Source organism: Hemiscyllium ocellatum, chromosome 25, assembly GCF_020745735.1.
Source record: "Hemiscyllium ocellatum isolate sHemOce1 chromosome 25, sHemOce1.pat.X.cur, whole genome shotgun sequence".
Classification (NCBI taxonomy): Eukaryota; Metazoa; Chordata; class Chondrichthyes; order Orectolobiformes; family Hemiscylliidae; genus Hemiscyllium; species Hemiscyllium ocellatum.
In genome coordinates this window covers 11763639-11783790 of record NC_083425.1, presented here as the reverse complement: position 1 = coordinate 11783790, position 20152 = coordinate 11763639, and the positions used below count along the sequence as shown (strand labels likewise).

Sequence of the window (20152 nt, the reverse complement as noted above, 5' to 3'; positions counted from 1 at the left end):
CCTCTGAATTGAGCTTCTTGTACATTCCTTCACAAAGACCCCCTTACTTCCATCCCCTTAGTATTGACACATCCATCGCTGCCTCAGATCATTTGGTTCTATTCAATCATTCGTTCAGCATCATTGACAAGGTCAATGGGTTGTCCATCCCTAATTGTCCCTGACACAAAGGTGGCAAGTCCCCTTCTTGAATCGCAGTAGCCCATGTCATGTAGGTATACCCACAGTGCTGTTAGGAAGGGAGATCTACATTTGTTTATCCAGTGATAGTAAAGAGATCCAAGTCAGGACAGTGTGTGTTTTGGAGGTGAACTTGTAGCTGCTGATGTTCTTACTTGCCTGCTGCACCAGTCCCTCAAGTTGGCAAAAGTCACGGATTTGAAAGGTCAAACGAGCTTTGGTGAGTTGCTCCACTGTATTTTGTGGATGGTAGACACTGTTATTGCTGTGCCCCAGTGATGCAGTGAGTGAATGTTTGAGCTGCTTGATGTGATGATGAACTGCAGGCCGCATAATCTTTCTTCTGTGTATTTGATGCTGCACACATTGGGAATTATCCCATCACTATCCTGACTGGTGCCTCGCAGATGTTGGATAGGCTTTGGGGAGTCAGAAGTTTACCTTCCATAGATTTCTCAACCTCTAACCTGCTTTTGCATGACTCCAACCCGGGGAAGATTTTCCCCATGATCCCCATGGACTTCAGTTTTATAAAGCTGCTTAACATCTCAATCGGTTGAATACTGCCTCAATGTCAAGAGTAGTCACGGCAGCTCAAGTCTGGAATTCAGTTCTTTTGACCACGCTTGGTCCAAGATTGTAATGATGTCACTGGTGGAACAGTTCTGACTGAACCTATCAGGGAGTAGATTATTGGAGAGTAAGTGTTGCTTGATAGCTCTGTTGGTGACATCTTCCATCACTCTGTTGATGATCAAGAGTCAACAGATGGGGCAGTAACTGACCAGTCTGGATTTGGTCCTGGGTTTTTTTTGGTGTGTATATTTTTTCTCATTGCCAAGTAGATGTCAGTGTTGTAACAGTACTGGAACATCTTGACTAAGGATACAAAAGGTTCTGGAGCATGGGTCTTCAGCATAATTGTTCAGGCCCTATTGAATCTGTCTGGCCTTCAGCCTGATCTTGATATCACATGACTGAACACTGACATCTGAATCAAATAGACTGAACATTGTTGTCTGTAATGCTGGGGGGTGCTGGAGGAGGTCAAGATGGATCATTCAGCTGACACTTCTGGCTAAAGAAGGTGATAATGCTTCAGTGGGAATCAAAGTCTCATCAAAAGGTGTTAATATTTACCTTATTTCCTCTGCTTGTGGGGTTCATTGTAATGGCTTTCAAGTAGCCTTTTCCTGTTTCCCTTCATAAAAGATTTTGACATTCTCACTGTTAGACAACAAAATAATACAAAACTATAGACTTTTAGACTTCCCTTCGCACAATAAAATTTCAATTGAGCAGCAGTTAGTATTTCCCTATTCAATGTCAAAATCCATCCACAAAATTCACAATTTTCAATATCCTAGTCTTCTTAAGTCTATTGAAAGTCGTCCCAATATCTCGAGTCTCCACAGATCCTCATTTAGACAGGGCGAGATCTCAAAGCTTAAACGTTAACTCCTCCTTGACTGGAGGGAAGCAGCTTTTCAAAAAGAAAAACAGAACAATTATCCACATATCGACAAACAGCACAAACTGGAAATCAGGGGTTTAAAAACCAAGAATCTTTTTTCTTTTGCTTTTGTCCGTCCCATTCAGCTCATTCATTCGAACTGCTCTATGACACTTCAGAAATGAGTTTTCTCCCGGCTCTCTGATTCCTGGATGTCCAGAAGAACACCTCCAGGGTTGAATTGTCCCTCTTTATCTGACAGGAACAATGAGCCTTTCACAGCTGTAGCACCCCCTGGGTCACTGCACTTTGTGAAGCCCAAGATTGCTGCTGTTGAGTCAGTAGACATTTCAACCGATGGTTTGCCAACTCACGTACTTATTAATTTAGACGTTTTATGACTGAATGAAAATTAACTTTTGAAATAGTACATTCAATTCTGGACTCCCTGCTGTAGGAAGGATGTTGTAAAACTTGGAAGGGTTTGGAAAAGATTTACAAGGATGGTGCCAGGGTTGGAGGGTTTGAGCTATAGGGAGAGACTGAATATGTTGGGACTGTTTACCCTGGAGTGTCGGAGGCTGGGGGGTGACCTTATGGAGGTTTATAAAATCATGAGGGTCATGGATAGGATAAATAGACAAGGTCTGTTCTCCCTGATAGGGGAGTCCAAAACTAGAGGGCATAGATTTAAAGTGAGAGGGATAAAACTTAAAAGGGATATATAAGGGGCAACTTTTTAATGCAGAGCGTGATCCGTATGTGCAATGAACTGCCAGAGGAACTGGTGGAGGCTGGTACTATTACTACATTTAAAAGGTATCTGGATGGGTATATGAATAGAAAGTGTTTAGAGGGATATGGGCTGGGTGCTGGCAAATGGGAGTAGATTAATTTAGGCCTAAGGGGCAACTTTTTCACGCAGAGGGTGGTACGTGTATGGAATGAGCTGCTAGAGGATGTGGTAGAGGCTGGTACAATTGCAACATTTAAGAGGCATTTGGATGGGTATATGAATAGAAAGGGTTGGGAGGGATATGGGCCAGGTACTGGCAGGTGGGACTAGATTGAGTTGGGATACCTGGTTAGCATGGATGAGTTGGACCAAAGGGTCTGTTTCCGTGCTGTACATCTCTATGACTCTATGATATCTGGTCATTGGACTGAAGGGTTTGTTTTCATGCTGTGTGGCTGTATGACTCTGTGATATAATTAGGTTGTTGGAGCCAACTTTTTTTTTCAGCAACTCTTAAGGGGAAACCGGATCTTCAAATATTAAAAATTATGGTTTGATGATGTTGCAAGAAGGAATGCTGAGAATGTATAGCGTGAAAACAGTCCATTCTGCCCATCTGGTCCGTGCTGACATTCATGCACCATGCCAGCCTCCCCCAACCCTGCCTGAACCACAGCTTGCAAAGTAGCTTTCCATTCGCTTCACCCAGGTATTTCTGTCTGGCGTCTGCTAAAATGAATCAATTTACCTCATAGTACTCCAACACAGAAACAAATTCAAAGCAACATTGCTCTGTCGAAGCTTTCACCTTCTTGCCCCGCGTGCGGTGTTATTTTGCAGGACTTGATTTCAGAAATTCAGCCTTGCATGTTTGTTTCGCGCAGAATAATAATAGCAAACCTTTTCAGTAAACATCTTGTTAACATTTTGGATAACAGTGTACATCTGAGCTAGGGATCTTATCTGAGCGTAAAATCCCAATTTGTGTCACCACATCCCATTCAGTCGTGTTATATAACGTCTCTCAGCCAGGCGTGAATCCTCTTCATTATCTGCTTTAGTTTTGGGGCACAGTCAGCAACGCAAGCAATTTGAATCCAGCAGGGTGTTTCAGAGCTCCAATTAATTTACATGCATTTGCAACTCAGTGTTTTCTTTAATACAGTCACTGAATGCACGATTGAGTAAGGTATGAAACATAACATTGCCTTTTTATTTAAATGTGAATCTGCAAAAATTTCATTTCAAAACTCATAATTCCAGGCCAACCAGGTAGATAATTATCTTCAGGCAATGGCATTCAACTATTATCCGATTCCATCATTAATTTTTTATTGCTATTTCAAATCAAACTGAGATAAATTGAGCACATTGAATTAAATATTCTGGTTGGCCCTGGGGTCCAGATTTTTTTTTCCCCCAGTTAGGCATCACATGCCAGAAGTTATTCAGTCATGAGGTTCTTCAGGAATTCAGAACCAGGGGGAAGGTCATCACTTGGAAATGATTTTACACAGAGGACTGTGACCCTTAGGAATTCTCTAGCACAGAGACCTGTGGACGTTCAGTCTCCGAGTGTGTTCAAGTTAGAGATTGATAAATTTCTGCTTCCCAGCATTTTGGGGAACAGGGGCAGAAACAAGGGAAAGCGAAAGGTATTGATGTGTTTGATCACATTGAATGGTGGAGCATGCTGGATGGGCCAAATAATCTAATCCTGTTTAAGCTGTCTGTGATTCTATGCATTGTTTTACTCACTGATTCTATCTCACTTCTGCTTCAGCTATTCGATTCGGAGGAGATGGCCTCTTCAAATTTCAATGCGCATGTAAAGCAGGTTGCTCATGCAATGGGCACCTCTCTAACTGACCACGATATTTCCCTCATGCCCAGCGAACTGAGGCTCAGAGGTAAGACCTCCAATCACACTCTGTCTTGCTCTTAGATGTTATTTGCTGATGACGACAAATTGAATCACTGCTCAAGTTTCTGCTTCACCACCTGGACGTGAATGGAAAATCCAAATTTGTAACTGGACCTTTAGAGAAGAAAGTTGGGCGGCACAATGGTACGGTGGTTAGCACTGCTGCCTCACAACGCCAGAGACTTGGGTTCAATTCCCACCTCAGGCAACTGACTGTGTGGAGTTTGTACATTCTCCCCGTGTCTGCGTGGGTTTCCTCCGGGTGCTCTGCTTTCCTCCCACAGTCACAAAAATGTGCAGGTTAGTGAATTGGTCATGCTAAATTGCCCGTAATGTTCGGTGAAGGAGTAAACATAGGGAGTGGGTCTGGGTGGGTTGCTCTTCGGAGGGTCAGTGTGGACTTGTTGGGCCCAAGGGCCTGTTTCCACACTGTAAGTAATCTTAAAAAAAACTCTTCTTTAGCTTTGAAAATAAACTGTGTTTGAAACCCTGCAGCTGCACTTACCTGAAGCTGCCAGCAGGTGTCAGTCAAGCACTGGGCTAGAAGGAACTGCAAAAGATTACAGCAGCATCAATACAAATGGTGTATATTTGCATTTATATAGCACATTTCTCAGTTTCAGGTCACCCCAAAGTGAAGAAGACTCACATTGGACTTGAAGCATTAACCCTGTTTCTTTCTCCACAGATTCTGCTGGGTTTCTCCAGCACTTTGTGTCTTTATTTCAGATTTCCAGCATTAGCGGTATTTTAGTTTTGTTTTAAGTGTCATTAATACTGTTGCAACTTAGGAAACATGGCAGCCCCTGTGTACAGGGTGAGCTCCCATAAACAGAGATGTGACAGTGCTGGGATAGTCTACATTAGATGTGGCACCTCTGACAAAGCAGCACCTTGTTCAGACTGCACTGAGGTATCAGTATAGATGACATGCCCAAAACCTGAAGTGGGATTATACTGCACAACTTCCTATTCCGAGGCTGGCCCCTAAATAGATTATGAAGTCTCCCTATATTTAATTTAGTTTCAGAAATGGTGTCAAGATGGCTGATAAACATTCTCCTGACTCAGTAATGTACATACAGCAGAAGAAGCTATTTTCACTTTTTTTTTAACTAAAGGACAGTTTAAGATAAGAATTTAAAAATTTAAAATTTATTTTGTTTCAAATGTGTGATGTAACAATATCAAAAAGAAGAAAGAGGCTTGTATTTCAAATGGATTTTTCATATCCTGGGGAAGATTGAAAGCACTTCACTTGTTTTTGAAATGTAATCATTGTTGTATTGAAAATGAATCATTTCCAATTTCCCTACAGACCCTTATAAATAACTGTGGGGAGAATGATAATTAATTCATTTTGTTGAGATTAGTGGAGGGATAAACTTAGTGAAGATCTTGTTGGCTCCTCTGCTCTGCCTTCTAATTCTGGCCTCTCACATTTCCCCAGCTTGAAGCATTTCAGTTGTGCCATCAGCTGTATTGACTCAAATTCTCAAACGCTCTCCCGTGAATCTCTCAGCTTCTGTTTCTTTCCTTTAAGATGCACCTTCAAACCTACCGGTACCTCTTAGATCAAGCCCCTGAGTACATACTGGCATGGCCTGATATGGCCAGTATCTAGTTTTGCTTTGTACTCCAGCACTAGGAAGGATATTGATACACTTTACCACCATACCCACAATAGGCTGTTCCTGTTGATGGACAGTTCTGTGCTGTCTTTTGTGTCCACCTGACCCAATAACGTTACACACTTCCACCTGATAAACACTGAGCAGAACAAACATCTGTTAATTTATCAGTATGCAATTCAGCTCTATAGTTCCAAGTGTTGTATGATGTTCCTCCCCACTGCCCCTCATGGTGTAAGGTCCATCTGACAGATTTACTGCTACCATCCTTTTCCCTGTTTTGTTTAAATTTGGACAGGTGCAAGGATAGGCATGTTTTAGAGGTTTATTGACCAAATCCAGGCAAGTGGCACTAGTTCAGTTGAGGAAAGCCGGTCAGCATGGACGAGTTGGGCCGAAGGGTCTGTTTCATTGCTGTCTGACTGATTCTATGACTCTATCTCTAGGTTCTGTTTGACCGACTGGGGTAGAATAAAGCTGCTTGGTATTCTCATAAGAAGAGGTTCTTCTCTTAGTCTAAATGTAGTTTATTGCATGATAGCAAGTTAAATTTGAATAGATACTGGTACAAAGTCTACAGGAGACATCTCAATGTTAGATCTTCACACCTCCTTGGTCCAACATTGTTCCCAATCCAGGTCCATGTGACGTCATCATTATGGTTGGGGCTTTTTGCACTCCTCAGCATTTAACCCTTTCAGACCCTTGCTCAAAGCAACACCATTGTCAGGAACTCTCAATTTCAATCGATGTTGTTGTCCCTGTTTCCACTTCCCAACATTTCCAAAGCCTTCTCTCTAAGAAAGGGTCATCACAAAGCCTAGGTTTGACCAGACATTTAGATGTAATGGAATTAGGAATGTAGGTCTCACAATCCCTACCATGTCAAGATAATAAATGTTACTTTTACTTTTGTAAAATGTAAAATCTATTTTCTATTTGTCAAAACACAGGGGTAGAGAAAACAGGAGCAGGAGCAGGCTAATCTGCATATCAACCATTGACTATGATCATTGAATCCCTACAGTGTAGAAACAGGCTATTCAGCTCCACAACTCTGTACCGACCCTCTGAAGAGTAACCCACCCAGACCCATTCCCCTACCCTATTACTCCACATTTACCCCTGACTAATGCACCCCAGCCTACACATCCCTGAACACAATGGGCAATTTAGCATGGAGAAAGTGAGGACTGCAGATGCTGGAGATCAGAGTCGAGAGAGTGGTGCTGGAAAAGCGCAGCAGGTCAGGCAGCATCTGAGGAGCAGGGGAATCGACGTTTTGATGAAGAACTGATGCCTGAAATGTTGATTCTCCTTCTCCTCGGATGCTGCCTGGCCTACTGTGCTTTTCCAGCACTCCATCTGCAACTTTAGCATGGCCAATTCACCTAACCTGCCCATCTTTGGATCATGGTTGTCCCTCAACATCCACACAATATTCCCATTCTCTCCTCACACCTCAATGCCGTTTGTGTGTGGAAATCTATCTATCTATTTCTGTCTTAAATCTATTCAATGACTTGGCTTTCACAGCCTTGTGTAGTGGTGAATTCCATACTAATGATCACCCTCTGGGTGAAGATATTTCTCTGCATTTCAGTCAGAAGTGACCCAGCTTTGTCCTGAGGCTATGACTCTTTGTCCTGGACCCCAGGTCAAGGGAAACAAACTCCCTACATCCAGTCTGTCCAGGGGTTTGCCAATGTCACGTGATTCAACGAGATTCCCTCCCATGCTTTCAAACTCCAGGGAATACAGGCCCAGTCAAAGCAACCTCTCCTCAAAAGTCAATCCTACCATTCACCAGGAATCAGTCTCCATTCCACTCCATTACTACTTACTCAGGAATGAACAGAACTACGAGATTCTCTATTGGTTTCACCTTTCTCCATTTTGACCTCCTCCTTTTGTCATCCTGTCTCCCGGCTCAAGTTCACTCCACAGCATATCAATAAAGTGACACAATGTGTGGCTCACACATCTTCTTTACAAAGGCAATTTCAGTAAAACTACCACTACAATCATGTCGTGGAGTCATAGAGCACAGAAGAGACCCTCTGACCCATCGAAGTCTGCCAACCTCTCTACGCCAACCTCTGTACGCCAAGCCCACTTTCCCAACACCTTGAACCTCCTGACACATTCCAAATGCAAGGAGTTCATATGGACGATGCTGAAATAGTGTAGGTTAGATGGGCTTCAGATTGGTTTCACAGGTCGGCGCAACATCGCGGGCCGAAGGGCCTGTGCTGCGCTGTAATGTTCTATGTTCTATGTTCATGTGAAGGATCCCACAATAAAAACACTGCAGATGCAGGAAATCTGAAACAAACACAGAAAATACTGAGAAACTCAGCAGGTCCACAGGAGCTACGGAGAGAGAAACAGGGTTAACGATTTGAGTCCAGTATGACTTTTCTTGAGATGTGAAGAATCCCGTTTGGGCCACTCCTCTTTGGCTTTGTGGTGCTATCACTTCCCTCTTAGATAATTGAGGGCAGGGTTTTCTGTTTTCTGTTGGGACCCCCAACATCATGTTGAAATGGGAGGCCCCCACTAGCCCCTCATGTCACGAGCAATCACCTGATTTGCCAATTTAATGGTTGACTGTACACTCGCCGTCCAATTTAGGACAGTTTCTCAGAGCCGGAGGATTATCAAGCGATCCCTCAGTATGGAAGAGATTGAAGGCCATTATGCAGGTATGGGACAGTAAGGGGTGAGGCACACCCATCTTAAGACAGCAGCTTTGTGTTTTTGGAGTATTCGCATTCAAAGAATGGCCACCATTGTCAATGCACCATAACGTAGGGGGAAGCCTTACACAGGGCAGTTCCTACCTGGGACCGGCTAGGCCGAGAAGGCCTGAAGCCTGCCTGGAGTCCTGGACACCCGGGAATATCTAGTCACTCTCTGGTAATTGGCGACACATCGCTGACATGTGGAATACTGGTGAGAGAGTGCAAGTCGTTCTGCTATAACGTGCGTTTTGTTTATGCGAATCTGCTGTAACACAATTGACAAACTGGGGACACTATTTCCAAAGCGTGAAATTTTAACATTGTGTGTTGGCCATAACGTGAGTACAGTGCCAACCCTTCAAACGCTGTCTCTAAAGCACTGTTTTGTTGATAATGTCGGGTTGCATAAGAATGCAACCATCACGCTAAAGACGAACTACCTCTACACCCTCACTTGCCTCTGCCCTCGCCCCCACATGGGGCAAAAATTTCATCTTAATGACAGATGGCTGAATACAAAGCCAAAATAATGGAGTGAGGGATAGTCAGGAACTCTGTGGAGGGTTGGGTGGAGGGGGGGGGAGATACTGGGGCTGGGGGATGTGGTGCTTTGGTTTGAGAATCACAACAAGACCAATAGGACCTGATTCAACCAGTTCAAAGGTCAACCAATGTTAAAATGCTCGATTCTTGTTCGTCATTTGAGTCCCTGCTTCCTCTCACTAGGTCCATTTAATTACCACAAATTCTTCGAGTATATGGCCACTTTCAAGTCAACGGGGAAGCTAGATGAAACAATTCGAAAAGCGTTCGAAACACTGGATAAGGACAAAAGTGGCTACATTGAATGGAATGAAATGAAGTGAGTTTCTCTTACCTGTAACGTAACAAAACGGCAAACTGACAGTTTTCAACCATGGTTTTTATTTCTAACCCACTTCTTCAATGCCGAGAGCTGCCTCAGGATACTGGTCAGAGAATGACAGAAGAGATAAAAACATGCTTTTAAATCCAGATCAAAACAGTCAAGACTAACTTGTTAAGTGGAGATGGGGTTAGGAGGGAGGGAGAGGCTGGTTCCCCAGAAAGAGTTACTGATGCATAGAGCAGCTGTACATGTCAAAATAAGAACCTGCATTTTTATAGCACCTTTAATGTGGAAAAAACGCACCCTTGGCATGTCGCAGGAATCTTATTGAGTAGCATTTGACCCTGAACCACGTAAGGAGATATTAAGACAGGTTTCAAGAAGCATCTTAAAGGGGAGAGAAAATGGTTAAGGGGTTCAGGATGGCAATTTGAGACATTTCAGTAGAGCTGCTGAAGGCAAGGCCATGAGTGTTTGCGCAATTAGCATGCGAAGCCGGGGAATGCCAACATCAGAGAAGTGGGGTTGTGGGGGGGGGGGTGACGTACTTGAGGTCATATGCTTGTAGGAGGCCATTAGGGTTGAACGGGAATGAGCTATGGAGGGACTGAGAACCCCAATCACTGCAGCATGGTGAACCACTGCAGCCGGAATGGGTAGTCACCAATGTATGAGCACTTGGGGGACGTGAGGCTAATGGCCACGGTGCAGTCTTTGAGTTGGGATGGATGAGCCGGTACAATAGATGATGGCTTGATTGATGAGGTTAAAATGGCTGGTTGTTTTGATGGTGGTGTGAAGACAGAGCTGCAGAGTGAGAAGAGGAGAGAGTTATTTTACTTGGAGAACCAAGTGATGGAATCAACGAACAGCTGGTGGCTGGTAATCCCTTTTACCAATCTCACTGAAATCAACGTCAGCAGCCTCCATAGGGAGCTGATGAAATTCAATTTTGCTCATGAATATTGAAGTGGTTGACCTGTAGCGAACACAGGTCAGTGAGCATCCAGCAGTTGTGTGTGATGTTCTCCCAACTGAATGCCAACCTGCCATGTTTACATCTGTGCTTTATGGCAAATTCCAAAATAATTTATGTGCATGTTTGGCTCAGTGTTATTTTTAATCTCATCACTAACTAATCTCGCAGGAGGAGCAGTGTAACATTGGCTTTTTATTTAAGTTAGAGTCAACAGAAATTCTGTTTCAAGTAGAACAACTGTTAGCTAACAAGACCCCCATTACAACTCCACCTCCTTGTGAGATTTACTGGAGAAGGAGTCTGTATACAAAGTTCCAGTTTTAAATTTGGGATTTTCATTTGTGAGTTTCATGTTCCAGACAGCAACACGCCATTTCAATTTAATCTTCGATGGTAGCCCCAAGGTTGAATTCCTCTACTTTGGGCCCACATCATTTCCCATGAATGTGGAAACAGTTCACTGATCAATATCATTCTGCCTCTGTCCTGTCCTCCATGCGGAAAATCATTGTTGATTCAATTCAGGAGGAAGTCCCTCTTTTCTGAACCTCTACCCTAATCAATCACCCCCTTACCAACAGTCACTCCTGCCTGCAGACTTCAGACCTAATATCGTCCTTTATCTTTAACAATTAACTAATTCCTTTCTTTAATTTATTCATAGGAAATGAGGGTCACAGTCAAAACCAGCAAGTATTGCCCATCTGTCATTGCACTTGAGAAGGGCAACTAGGGACGGGCAATAAATGCTGGCCAGCCAATGATGCCCACATTCCATAAGTAAATTAAGAAAAGGTGGTGGTGAACTGCCCTCTTGAATCTCTGCTGTTCACGTGGTGTAGACACACACACACAGACATTCACACACACACACACACACACACAATCGCAGACACACACTCAGACATACACACACATACAGACACAGACTCAGACACAAACACACACACACACACACACTCAGACACACACGCTCAGACACACACACACACACACACACACACACATACAGACACAGACTCAGACACACACACACTCAGAGACACACACACACACACAGAGACACACACACATACAGACACAGACTCAGACACAAACACACACACACTCAGACACGCGCACACACTCAGACACACACACACACACACACATACAGACACAGACTCAGACACAAACACACACACACTCAGACACACACACGCTCAGACACACACACACACACACACACACACACTCAGACACACACTCAGACACACACACACACATACAGACACAGACTCAGACACAAACACACACACACACTCAGACACACACACGCTCAGACACACACAGCCACATACACACAGAGACACAAACTCAGACACACACACTCAGACACACACAGACACACACTCAGACACATGCTCAGATACACAGACACACACAGAGACACACACATGCGCTCAGATACACACACACACAGACACACGCTCAGACACACAGATACACACACGCTCAGACACGCAGATACACACAGACACACACTAAGACACACACACATGCTCAGATACACACACACTTAGACACACACAGACACACATACATACACACTCACACGCACACACATAGACACACACATTGCCCTCTTGAATCTCTGCCCTCCATATGATGTAGACACATGCGCATGGACATACAGACATGCAGACAGACAGATACACACACACACACACACACACACACACACACACACACACACACACACACACACACACACACACACACACACACACACACACAGTGCTGCCAGTGTGTGTATGACTCTAGTTTGGGTGTCAGTTCCATGTTGAGGGGGGAATGTTTGGTGCTATGGGCATGTGTGGCCTTTGGGATGGTTGCCTGATGGGAATCACTTGCTTTTAGAGATAGATGATTATCAACACACAGGTAAACCTACACTAAATCAAAGCAAAATACTGTGAATGCTGGAAATCTGAAACAAAGGCAGAGAATGGTGGAGAGACTCAGTAGGTCCGGCAGATACATTGAAGCCCATGGAAACATAGAACATAGCAGCAGGAGTAGGCCATTCCACCCATTGAACCTGCTTCAACATTCAATATGACCATGACTGATCATCGAGCTCACACCCTCCCTCCCCCATATCACTTGATCCCTTTAGACACAAGAGCTATATCTGCCTCCTTCTCGAAAACACAATGTTCTGGCCTCAACTACTTTCTGTGGCAGTGAATTCCTCAGGCTCCCCACTGGCTGGTGAAAGACTTTTCATCTCAGCCCTAAAAGGTATCCTTATCCTTAAACTGTGACCCCTGCATTGACCCCGACTAGTCCTATTCGAATTTTACAGGTTTCGTTGAGATGCCTCCTCATTCCAGTGAATATAGTCGTTACTGACTCAATCTCTCCTCATCCATCAGTCCTGCCATCCCAGGAATCAGGCTAGGAAACCTTCCCTGCATTCCCTCTGCAGCAATAGCAGCCTTCCTCAAGTAAGGAAATCAAAACTGCACACAATACTCCGAGTGTGGCCTTACCAACGCAACGTCTGATTCCATCAGAAATGTTCCGAAGAAGGGTCATACCAGACTCGAAACATTAACTCTCTTTCTCTCTCCACAGACATTGGCAGACCTGCTGAGTTTCTCCAGCATTTTCTGTCACCAATGGTACCGACTTTGGCAATGGGTGATCATTAGATGTGTTATTCCATATTCAACACAATTGATTGTGTATGCTCATGCATAGTGTATCACAGATCATTGACAATGTGGTTAAGGTCATACCTACTGGCAGTTTCGCATTTGAATGGTGTGTTTGTGTGTTTGCTGACTCTTCAGCTGTCTGTGCTATCCTCCCTCACCAATTCCTCTTTAAGGATAATCAAGCAGGGTCCAATCTGAAATCAGGCTTTGTTTAGCCAATTATTGTCGTAAGTTATAGTTTATCTCGATGAACACATTTCATGCAAACCTATGAAGTAGTTATAAACTAACCAACTGCTCAATGAACATGTGCTTTTGACTAACAGCTCATTGCTGTTGACAGTCCATTGTAGTGCTGAGGGAGAGTGACATTGTTGGAGGTGCTGTCTTACAGGTGAGGTGTTAAACTGAGGCTCCATCTCCCTTAAATGTAAAAGATCATGTGGTACAATCTGACAAATGGGAATTTTTCTAAAGTTCTCGTTAGGATTTTGTCCCTTAACCAATGGCAAACACAGATATTGCCAGGATTGAAGGGTTTGAGCTATAGGAAGAGGCTGAATAGGCTGGGGCTATTTTCCTTGGAGTGTCAGAGGCTGAGAGGATGACGTTATAGGGTTTGATAAAATCATGAGGGGTATCGATAGGGTAAATAGACAAGGTCTTGAGAGGGGGAAGATTTAAAAGGGACTTTAGGGACAACTTTTTCACACAGAGGGTATTGCTTGTATGGAATGATCTGCCAGATGAGGTGGTGGAGGCTGGTACAATATTTAAAAGCAATTGGTTGGGAATATGATTAGGAAAGATTTGGAGGGATATAGGCCAAGTGCTGGCCAATGGGATTTGATTAATGTAGAGTATCTGGTTGGCATGGATGAGATGGACCGAAGGGTCCGTTTCTGCTGTACCTCTCTATGATTCAATGACTAGAAGTGGTTTTAATTATTTTCATTGTTTATTGTGAAGGCTGCAATGCTTCCTCAAATTATAACAACTTCTAAAGTGCTTCATTGGCTAAAAAGCACCTTGTATGAACAGAGCTGTATATATACCATGAAGTTCATCTTCACCACTAAAGCATGAATGATAGTTTAAGTCCTCTCTGTAAAAATAAACTTCAAACTGGAAATCATAGAAGCGGTCAACATCATGGCGGACTCTTATCTACAAATGCATTGAATCAACAAAATTAGCTCCTTGAGTGAAAAGGTTGCTTTAGAAAATCTTAATGCTTTTAACTGTCCCCCACCTAACAAGTTAATGAGGAATTTGTAATGTCTTCCCCCCCACCCCCGTACACTGTGTTACAGATACATCCTCTCGACAATTCCCACCAATGTTCCTCTTGTCCCTCTGTCAGATGAAGACGCTGATGCTATGCTCCAGGCAGCAGACATAGATGGTGACGGGAGAATTAACTACAAAGGTATGATTTATAGCTCAAAGAGATCGGGTAGCTTGGTTGGTTGCATGGCTGGCTTGTGATGCAGAATGACTCCAACAACATGGGTTCAATTCCATGAGGTGACCATGAGGGGCATCTCCTTCTCAACCTCTCCCCTCGCCTGAGATGTGGTGACCCTCAGATTAAGCCACCACCTGTCATCTCTCTCTGATGAGAAAGTGGTCCAATGGTCTGGTAGAACCATGGCCAGTTTGTAAACGTATTGCTTTCAGAATGATGCACAGCATCTGTGACATAGAAGACACCTAAAAGAATCCCATGAGAAATTCAGAATCTATGGTGAACAGGTCAGCCTGAATTACAGGGCTGGTGTCAGTACTGTCAGGAATATTAATCCTCAAGAATTATCCTAGAGCCTATTAAAAGATAAACCAAGGTTAAAAATACCATTTTATTATATTTTTCTTCAAATAATTTCATTTGAATTATAAAAATATTTTGAGTCATAGAGTCATGGAGATGTACAGCACGGAAACAGACCCTTTGGTCCAACCCATCCATGCTGACCAGATGTCCCACCCCAAACTAGTCCCACCTGCCAGCACCCAGCCCATATCCCTCCAAACCCTTCCTATTCATATACCCATCCAAATGCCTCTTAGATGTTGCAATTGTACCAGCCTCCACCACTTCCTCTGGCAGCTCATTCCATATACGTATCACCCTCTGTGAGAAAAAGTTGCCCCATAGGTCTCTTTTATATCTTTCCCCTCTCACCCTAAACCTATGCCCTCTAGTTCTGGACTCCCCAACCCCAGGGAAAAGTCTTTGTCTGTTTACCCTATCCATGCCCCTCAAAATTTTGTAAACCTCAACAAGGTCACCCCTCAGCCTCCGACACTCCAGGGAAAAAAGCCCCAGCCTGTTCAGCTTCTCCCTATAGCTCAAATCCTCCAAACCTGGCAACATCCTTGTAAATCTTTTCTGAACCCTTTCAGGTTTTGCAACATCTTTCCAATAGGAAGGAGACCAGAATTACACGAAATATTCCAACAGTGACCTAACTAATGTCCTGTACAGCCACAACATGACCTCCCAACCCCTGTACTCAATACTCTGACCAATAAACGAAAGCATACCAAACGCCTTTTTCATTATCCTATCTACTTTTGACTCTACTTTCAAAGAGCTATGACCCTGCACTCCAAGGTCTCCTTGTTCAGCAACACTCCCTAGGACCTTACCATTAAGTGTATACATCCTGCTAAGATTTGCTTTCCCAAAATGCAGCACCTTGCATTTATCTGAATTAAACTCCATCTGCCACTTCTCAGCCCATTGGCCCATCTGGTCAAGATCCTGTTGTAATCTAAGGTAGCCTTCTTCGCTGTTCACTACACCTCCAATTTTGGTATCATCTAACTAACTATACCTCATATGCTCGCATCCAAATCATTCATGTAAATGGCAAAAAGTAGAGGACCCAGCACCAATCCTTGTGGCACTCCACTGGTCACAGGCCTCCAGTCTGAAAAACAACCGTCCACCACCATCCTCTGTCTTCTACCTTTTGAGCCAGTTCTGTATCCAAATGGCTAGTTCTCCTTGTATTCCATGAGATCTAACCTTGCTAATCAGTCTCCCATAGGGAACCTTATTGAACACCTTACTGAAGTCCATATAGATCACATCTACTGCTCTGGCCTCATCAATCCTCTTTGTTACTTTTTCAAAAAACTCAATCAAGTTTGTGAGACATGATTTCACACACACAAAGCCATGTTGACTATCCCTAATCAGCCATTGCGTTTCCAAATACCTGCACATCCTGTCCCTCAGGATTCCCTTTAACAACTTGCCCACCTCTGACGTCAGGCTCACTGGTCTATAGTTCGCTGGCTTGTCCTTACCACCCTTCTTAAACAGTGACACCACATTAGCTAACTTCCAGTCTTCAAGCACCTCACCTGTGACTATCGATGATACAAATATCTCAGCTAGAGGCCCAGCAATCACTTCTCTAGCTTCCCACAGAGTTCTAGGGTACAGCCGATCAGGTCCTGGGGATTTAACCACCGTTATGCATTCCAAGACATCCAGCACTTCCTCCTCTGTATTTTGGACTATTTCTATATCCACAGTAAATACTGATGCAAAATACTCGTTTAGAATCTCCCCCATTTTCTGTGCCTTTTCAAAGGCTGCCTTGCTGATCTTTGAGGGGCTCTATTTTCTCCCTAGCTACCCTTTTGTCCTTAACGTATTTGTAAAAACCCTTTGGATTCTCCTTAAATTTATTTGCCAAAGCTATCTCATGTCCCCTTTTTGCCCTCCTGATTTCCCTTTTAAGTATACTCCTACTGCCTTTATACTCTTCTAAGGATTCACTCAGTCTATCCTGTCTATACCTTACATATGCTTCCTTCATTTTCTTAACCAAACCCTCAATTTCTTTAGTCATCCAGCATTCCCTATACCTACCAGCCTTTCCTTTCACCCTGACAGGAATATACTTTCTCTGGATTCTTGTTGTCTCATTTCTGAAGGCTTCCCATTTTCCAACCGTCCCTTTTCCTGCGAACATCTGCCCCCAATCAGCTTTTGAAAGTTCTTGCTTAATACCATCAAAATTGGCCTTTCTCCAATTTAGAACTTCAACTTTTAGATCTGGTCTATCCTTTTCCATCACTATTTAAGTCTAATAGAATTATAATTGCTGGCCCCAAAGTGCTGCCCCACTGACACCTCAGTCACCTGCCCTGCCTTATTTCCCAAGAGTAGGTCAAGTTTTGCACCTTCTCTAGTAGATACATCGACATACTGAATCAGAAAATCTTCTTGTACACACTTAACAAATTCCTCTCCATCTGAACCCTTAACACTATGGCAGCCCCAGTCTATGTTCAGAAAGTTAAAAGCCCCTACCATAACCATCCTATTATTCTTACAGGTAGCTGAGATTTCCTTACAAATTTGTTTCTCAATTTCCATCTGACTATTAGGGGGTCTATAATACAATTGTAACAAGGTGATCATCCCTTTCTTATCTCTCAGTTCCACCCAAATAACTTCTCTGGATGTATTTCCGGGAATATCCCCCCTCAGCACAGCTGTAATGCTATCCCTTATCAAAGACACCACTCCCCCGCCTCTCTTGCCTCCCTTTCTATCCTTCCTGTAGCATTTGTATCATTTTAGATAAGAAAATAATAGAAACCTACAAAATAGGAGCAGGAGTAAACCATTTTGCCCTTCAAACCATTCAATATGATCATCCGCCATTCCTCACTGCACCTTTTGACCCCTTTAGCCCTATGATGTATATTAAACTCCTTCTTGAAAACATTCAATGTTTTGGTCTCAACCACTTTCTGTGACAGAATATTCCACTGACTCACCCCTCTCAGGGTGAAAAGCAATTCTCCTTATCTCAATCCAAAATGGCTACCCTGTACCTTCAACTGTGACCCTTCAAGATTTATAGTTCCATTCATTTTTTCATATGATTTGTCTTTACTCAGACACATTTCTTTCAGTTCCACACTCTCACTAGACTCTTGGATCTTAGTTATTTTAGGGAGACCTCTCATGTGATAGCAGATGCTCATTAGCTTGTCTATCATTTCTCCGTTGCCTATTTTTATGAATTCTCCTGTATCCAGGTGTAATGGGCACATAAAGGCCTTGGCCAATGTTTTCCTTTTTACCTATGTATGGGAGCCTTTACATTATTTTTATGTTTCTTAATAGTTTATATTCATATTGTATTCATTCTTTTTAAATTAATTTCTTGGTCCGAATTTGCTGGTTTTTAAAATTCTCCCAATCCTCAGGCTTGCAACCTCTTTGGCAACTTTATATGTGGGCGGCACGGTGGCACAGTGGTTAGCACTGCTGCCTCACAGCGCCTGTAGACCCGGGTTCAATTCCCGACTCAGGCGACTGACTGTGTGGAGTTTGCACGTTCTCGCCGTGTCTGCGTGGGTTTCCTCCGGGTGCTCCGGTTTCCTCCCACAGTCCAAAGATGTGCGGGTCAGGTGAATTGGCCATGCTAAATTGCCCGTAGTGTTAGGTAAGGGGTATATGTAGGGGTATGGGTGGGTTGCGCTTCAGCGGGTCGGTGTGGACTTGTTGGGCCGAAGGGCCTGTTTCCACACTGTAAGTCTAATCTAATCAAAAAAAAACCTCCCATTCAGTCCTTAGTCTTGGTCATGCTGAAGCCTTATCTCTGTAATGACAATTAAACCATACCACTTTGTTTCACTATTTGCCTTTGTGTACTATATCACCTGTTCAAATGTCTCCTTATGTCTATTCTTATCTGATGATGTTCCCGTGAAACAATTTGGGATGTTTTACCCTGTTAAAGACACTTTCTAAGTGTAAGTTGCCTAGCTACTGTTGAGATCATTCTTTCCTTATCTTTCAACCAGATTCATAAAACTAAAAACAGCAATGTTTCTTACTTGAAGACAGTTATTAATAGATTCCTGATGAAGGGCTTTTGCCCAAAACATCGAATTTCCTGTTCCTTGGATGCTGCCTGACCTGCTGCGCTTTAACCAGCAACACATTTTCAGACAGTTATTAATAAGCATTTCACAAAACATACAACACATTTTGTCCCATTTCTGAAACCATCCAAGTACTTGCCTGTCCCTGGTCCTGACGAGGAAGCAGAGTTCCTATTGAGTGAAATACTTACCTCTATTAGTATGCTTTTCTGTGTCTCACTGTACACACTGCCACCCAGTGCTTCATTATCCCCAATTTCTCTGAACAGATCAGCAGGTAAGGAAGAGGAATCACTTTCTCTACCATCCTATAAGTTCCCTGATTCTGGGGAGGCAGTGGCACAGTGATAATGTCAGTGCATTAGTAATTGAAAACCTCAGAATAACCATAGAATCCCAACAGCGTGGAAGCAGGCCATTCAGCCCATCGTGTCCACACTAATCCTCCCACCTAGACCCACTCCTGCTGTAACACTTCCAGCCTGGGCACTTTGGTATGGCTAACCTACACATCTCTGGACTGTAGAAGGAAACCAGAGCATTCGGAGGAAGCTCACCCAGACACAGGGAGAATGTGCAAACCCAGGTCCCCAGTGCTGTGAGGCAGCAGTGCTAACCATTGAGCCACTGTGACACCCTAATGCTCGAGGGACATGGGTTTGAATGTCCATCTGTGGCAGATGGTGAAATTTGAATTTAATAAGAAACTGGAATAAAAATCTAGCTCAAACGATAACCAAGTAACCAACATACATTGGTGTTCTAAAAACAGCCCATTTGGTTCACATCACTAATGCCCTTCAAGGAAGGAAATCTGCCATCCTTACCTGGTCTGGCCTACACATGCCATCAGACCTACAGCATTGTGGTTGGCTTTAACTGCCTTCTGGGTATTCAGAGGTAGGCAGTAAATGCGGGGTGAAAGTGAGGTCTGCAAATGCTGGAGCTTAGAGTTGAGAGTGTGGTGCTGGAAAAGCACAGCAGGTCAGGGAGTGACTGAGGAGGAGGAGCAT

The 20152-nt window shown here is 43.5% G+C and overlaps 1 protein-coding gene across 1 annotated transcript in view; it reads left to right on the top strand.

Annotated features, from left to right (window-relative positions):
- The window catches only part of LOC132827767 (parvalbumin-like EF-hand-containing protein), a 38415-nt gene that overhangs the window by 15708 nt on the left and 2555 nt on the right, over positions 1–20152 (top strand). The window contains exons 2-4 of the mRNA XM_060844468.1: positions 4153–4279; positions 9395–9530; positions 14531–14646. Coding sequence (XP_060700451.1) covers positions 4171–4279; positions 9395–9530; positions 14531–14646 — 361 coding nt within the window. The 5' untranslated portion in view covers positions 4153–4170. The remainder of the gene's footprint in view (positions 1–4152; positions 4280–9394; positions 9531–14530; positions 14647–20152) is intronic.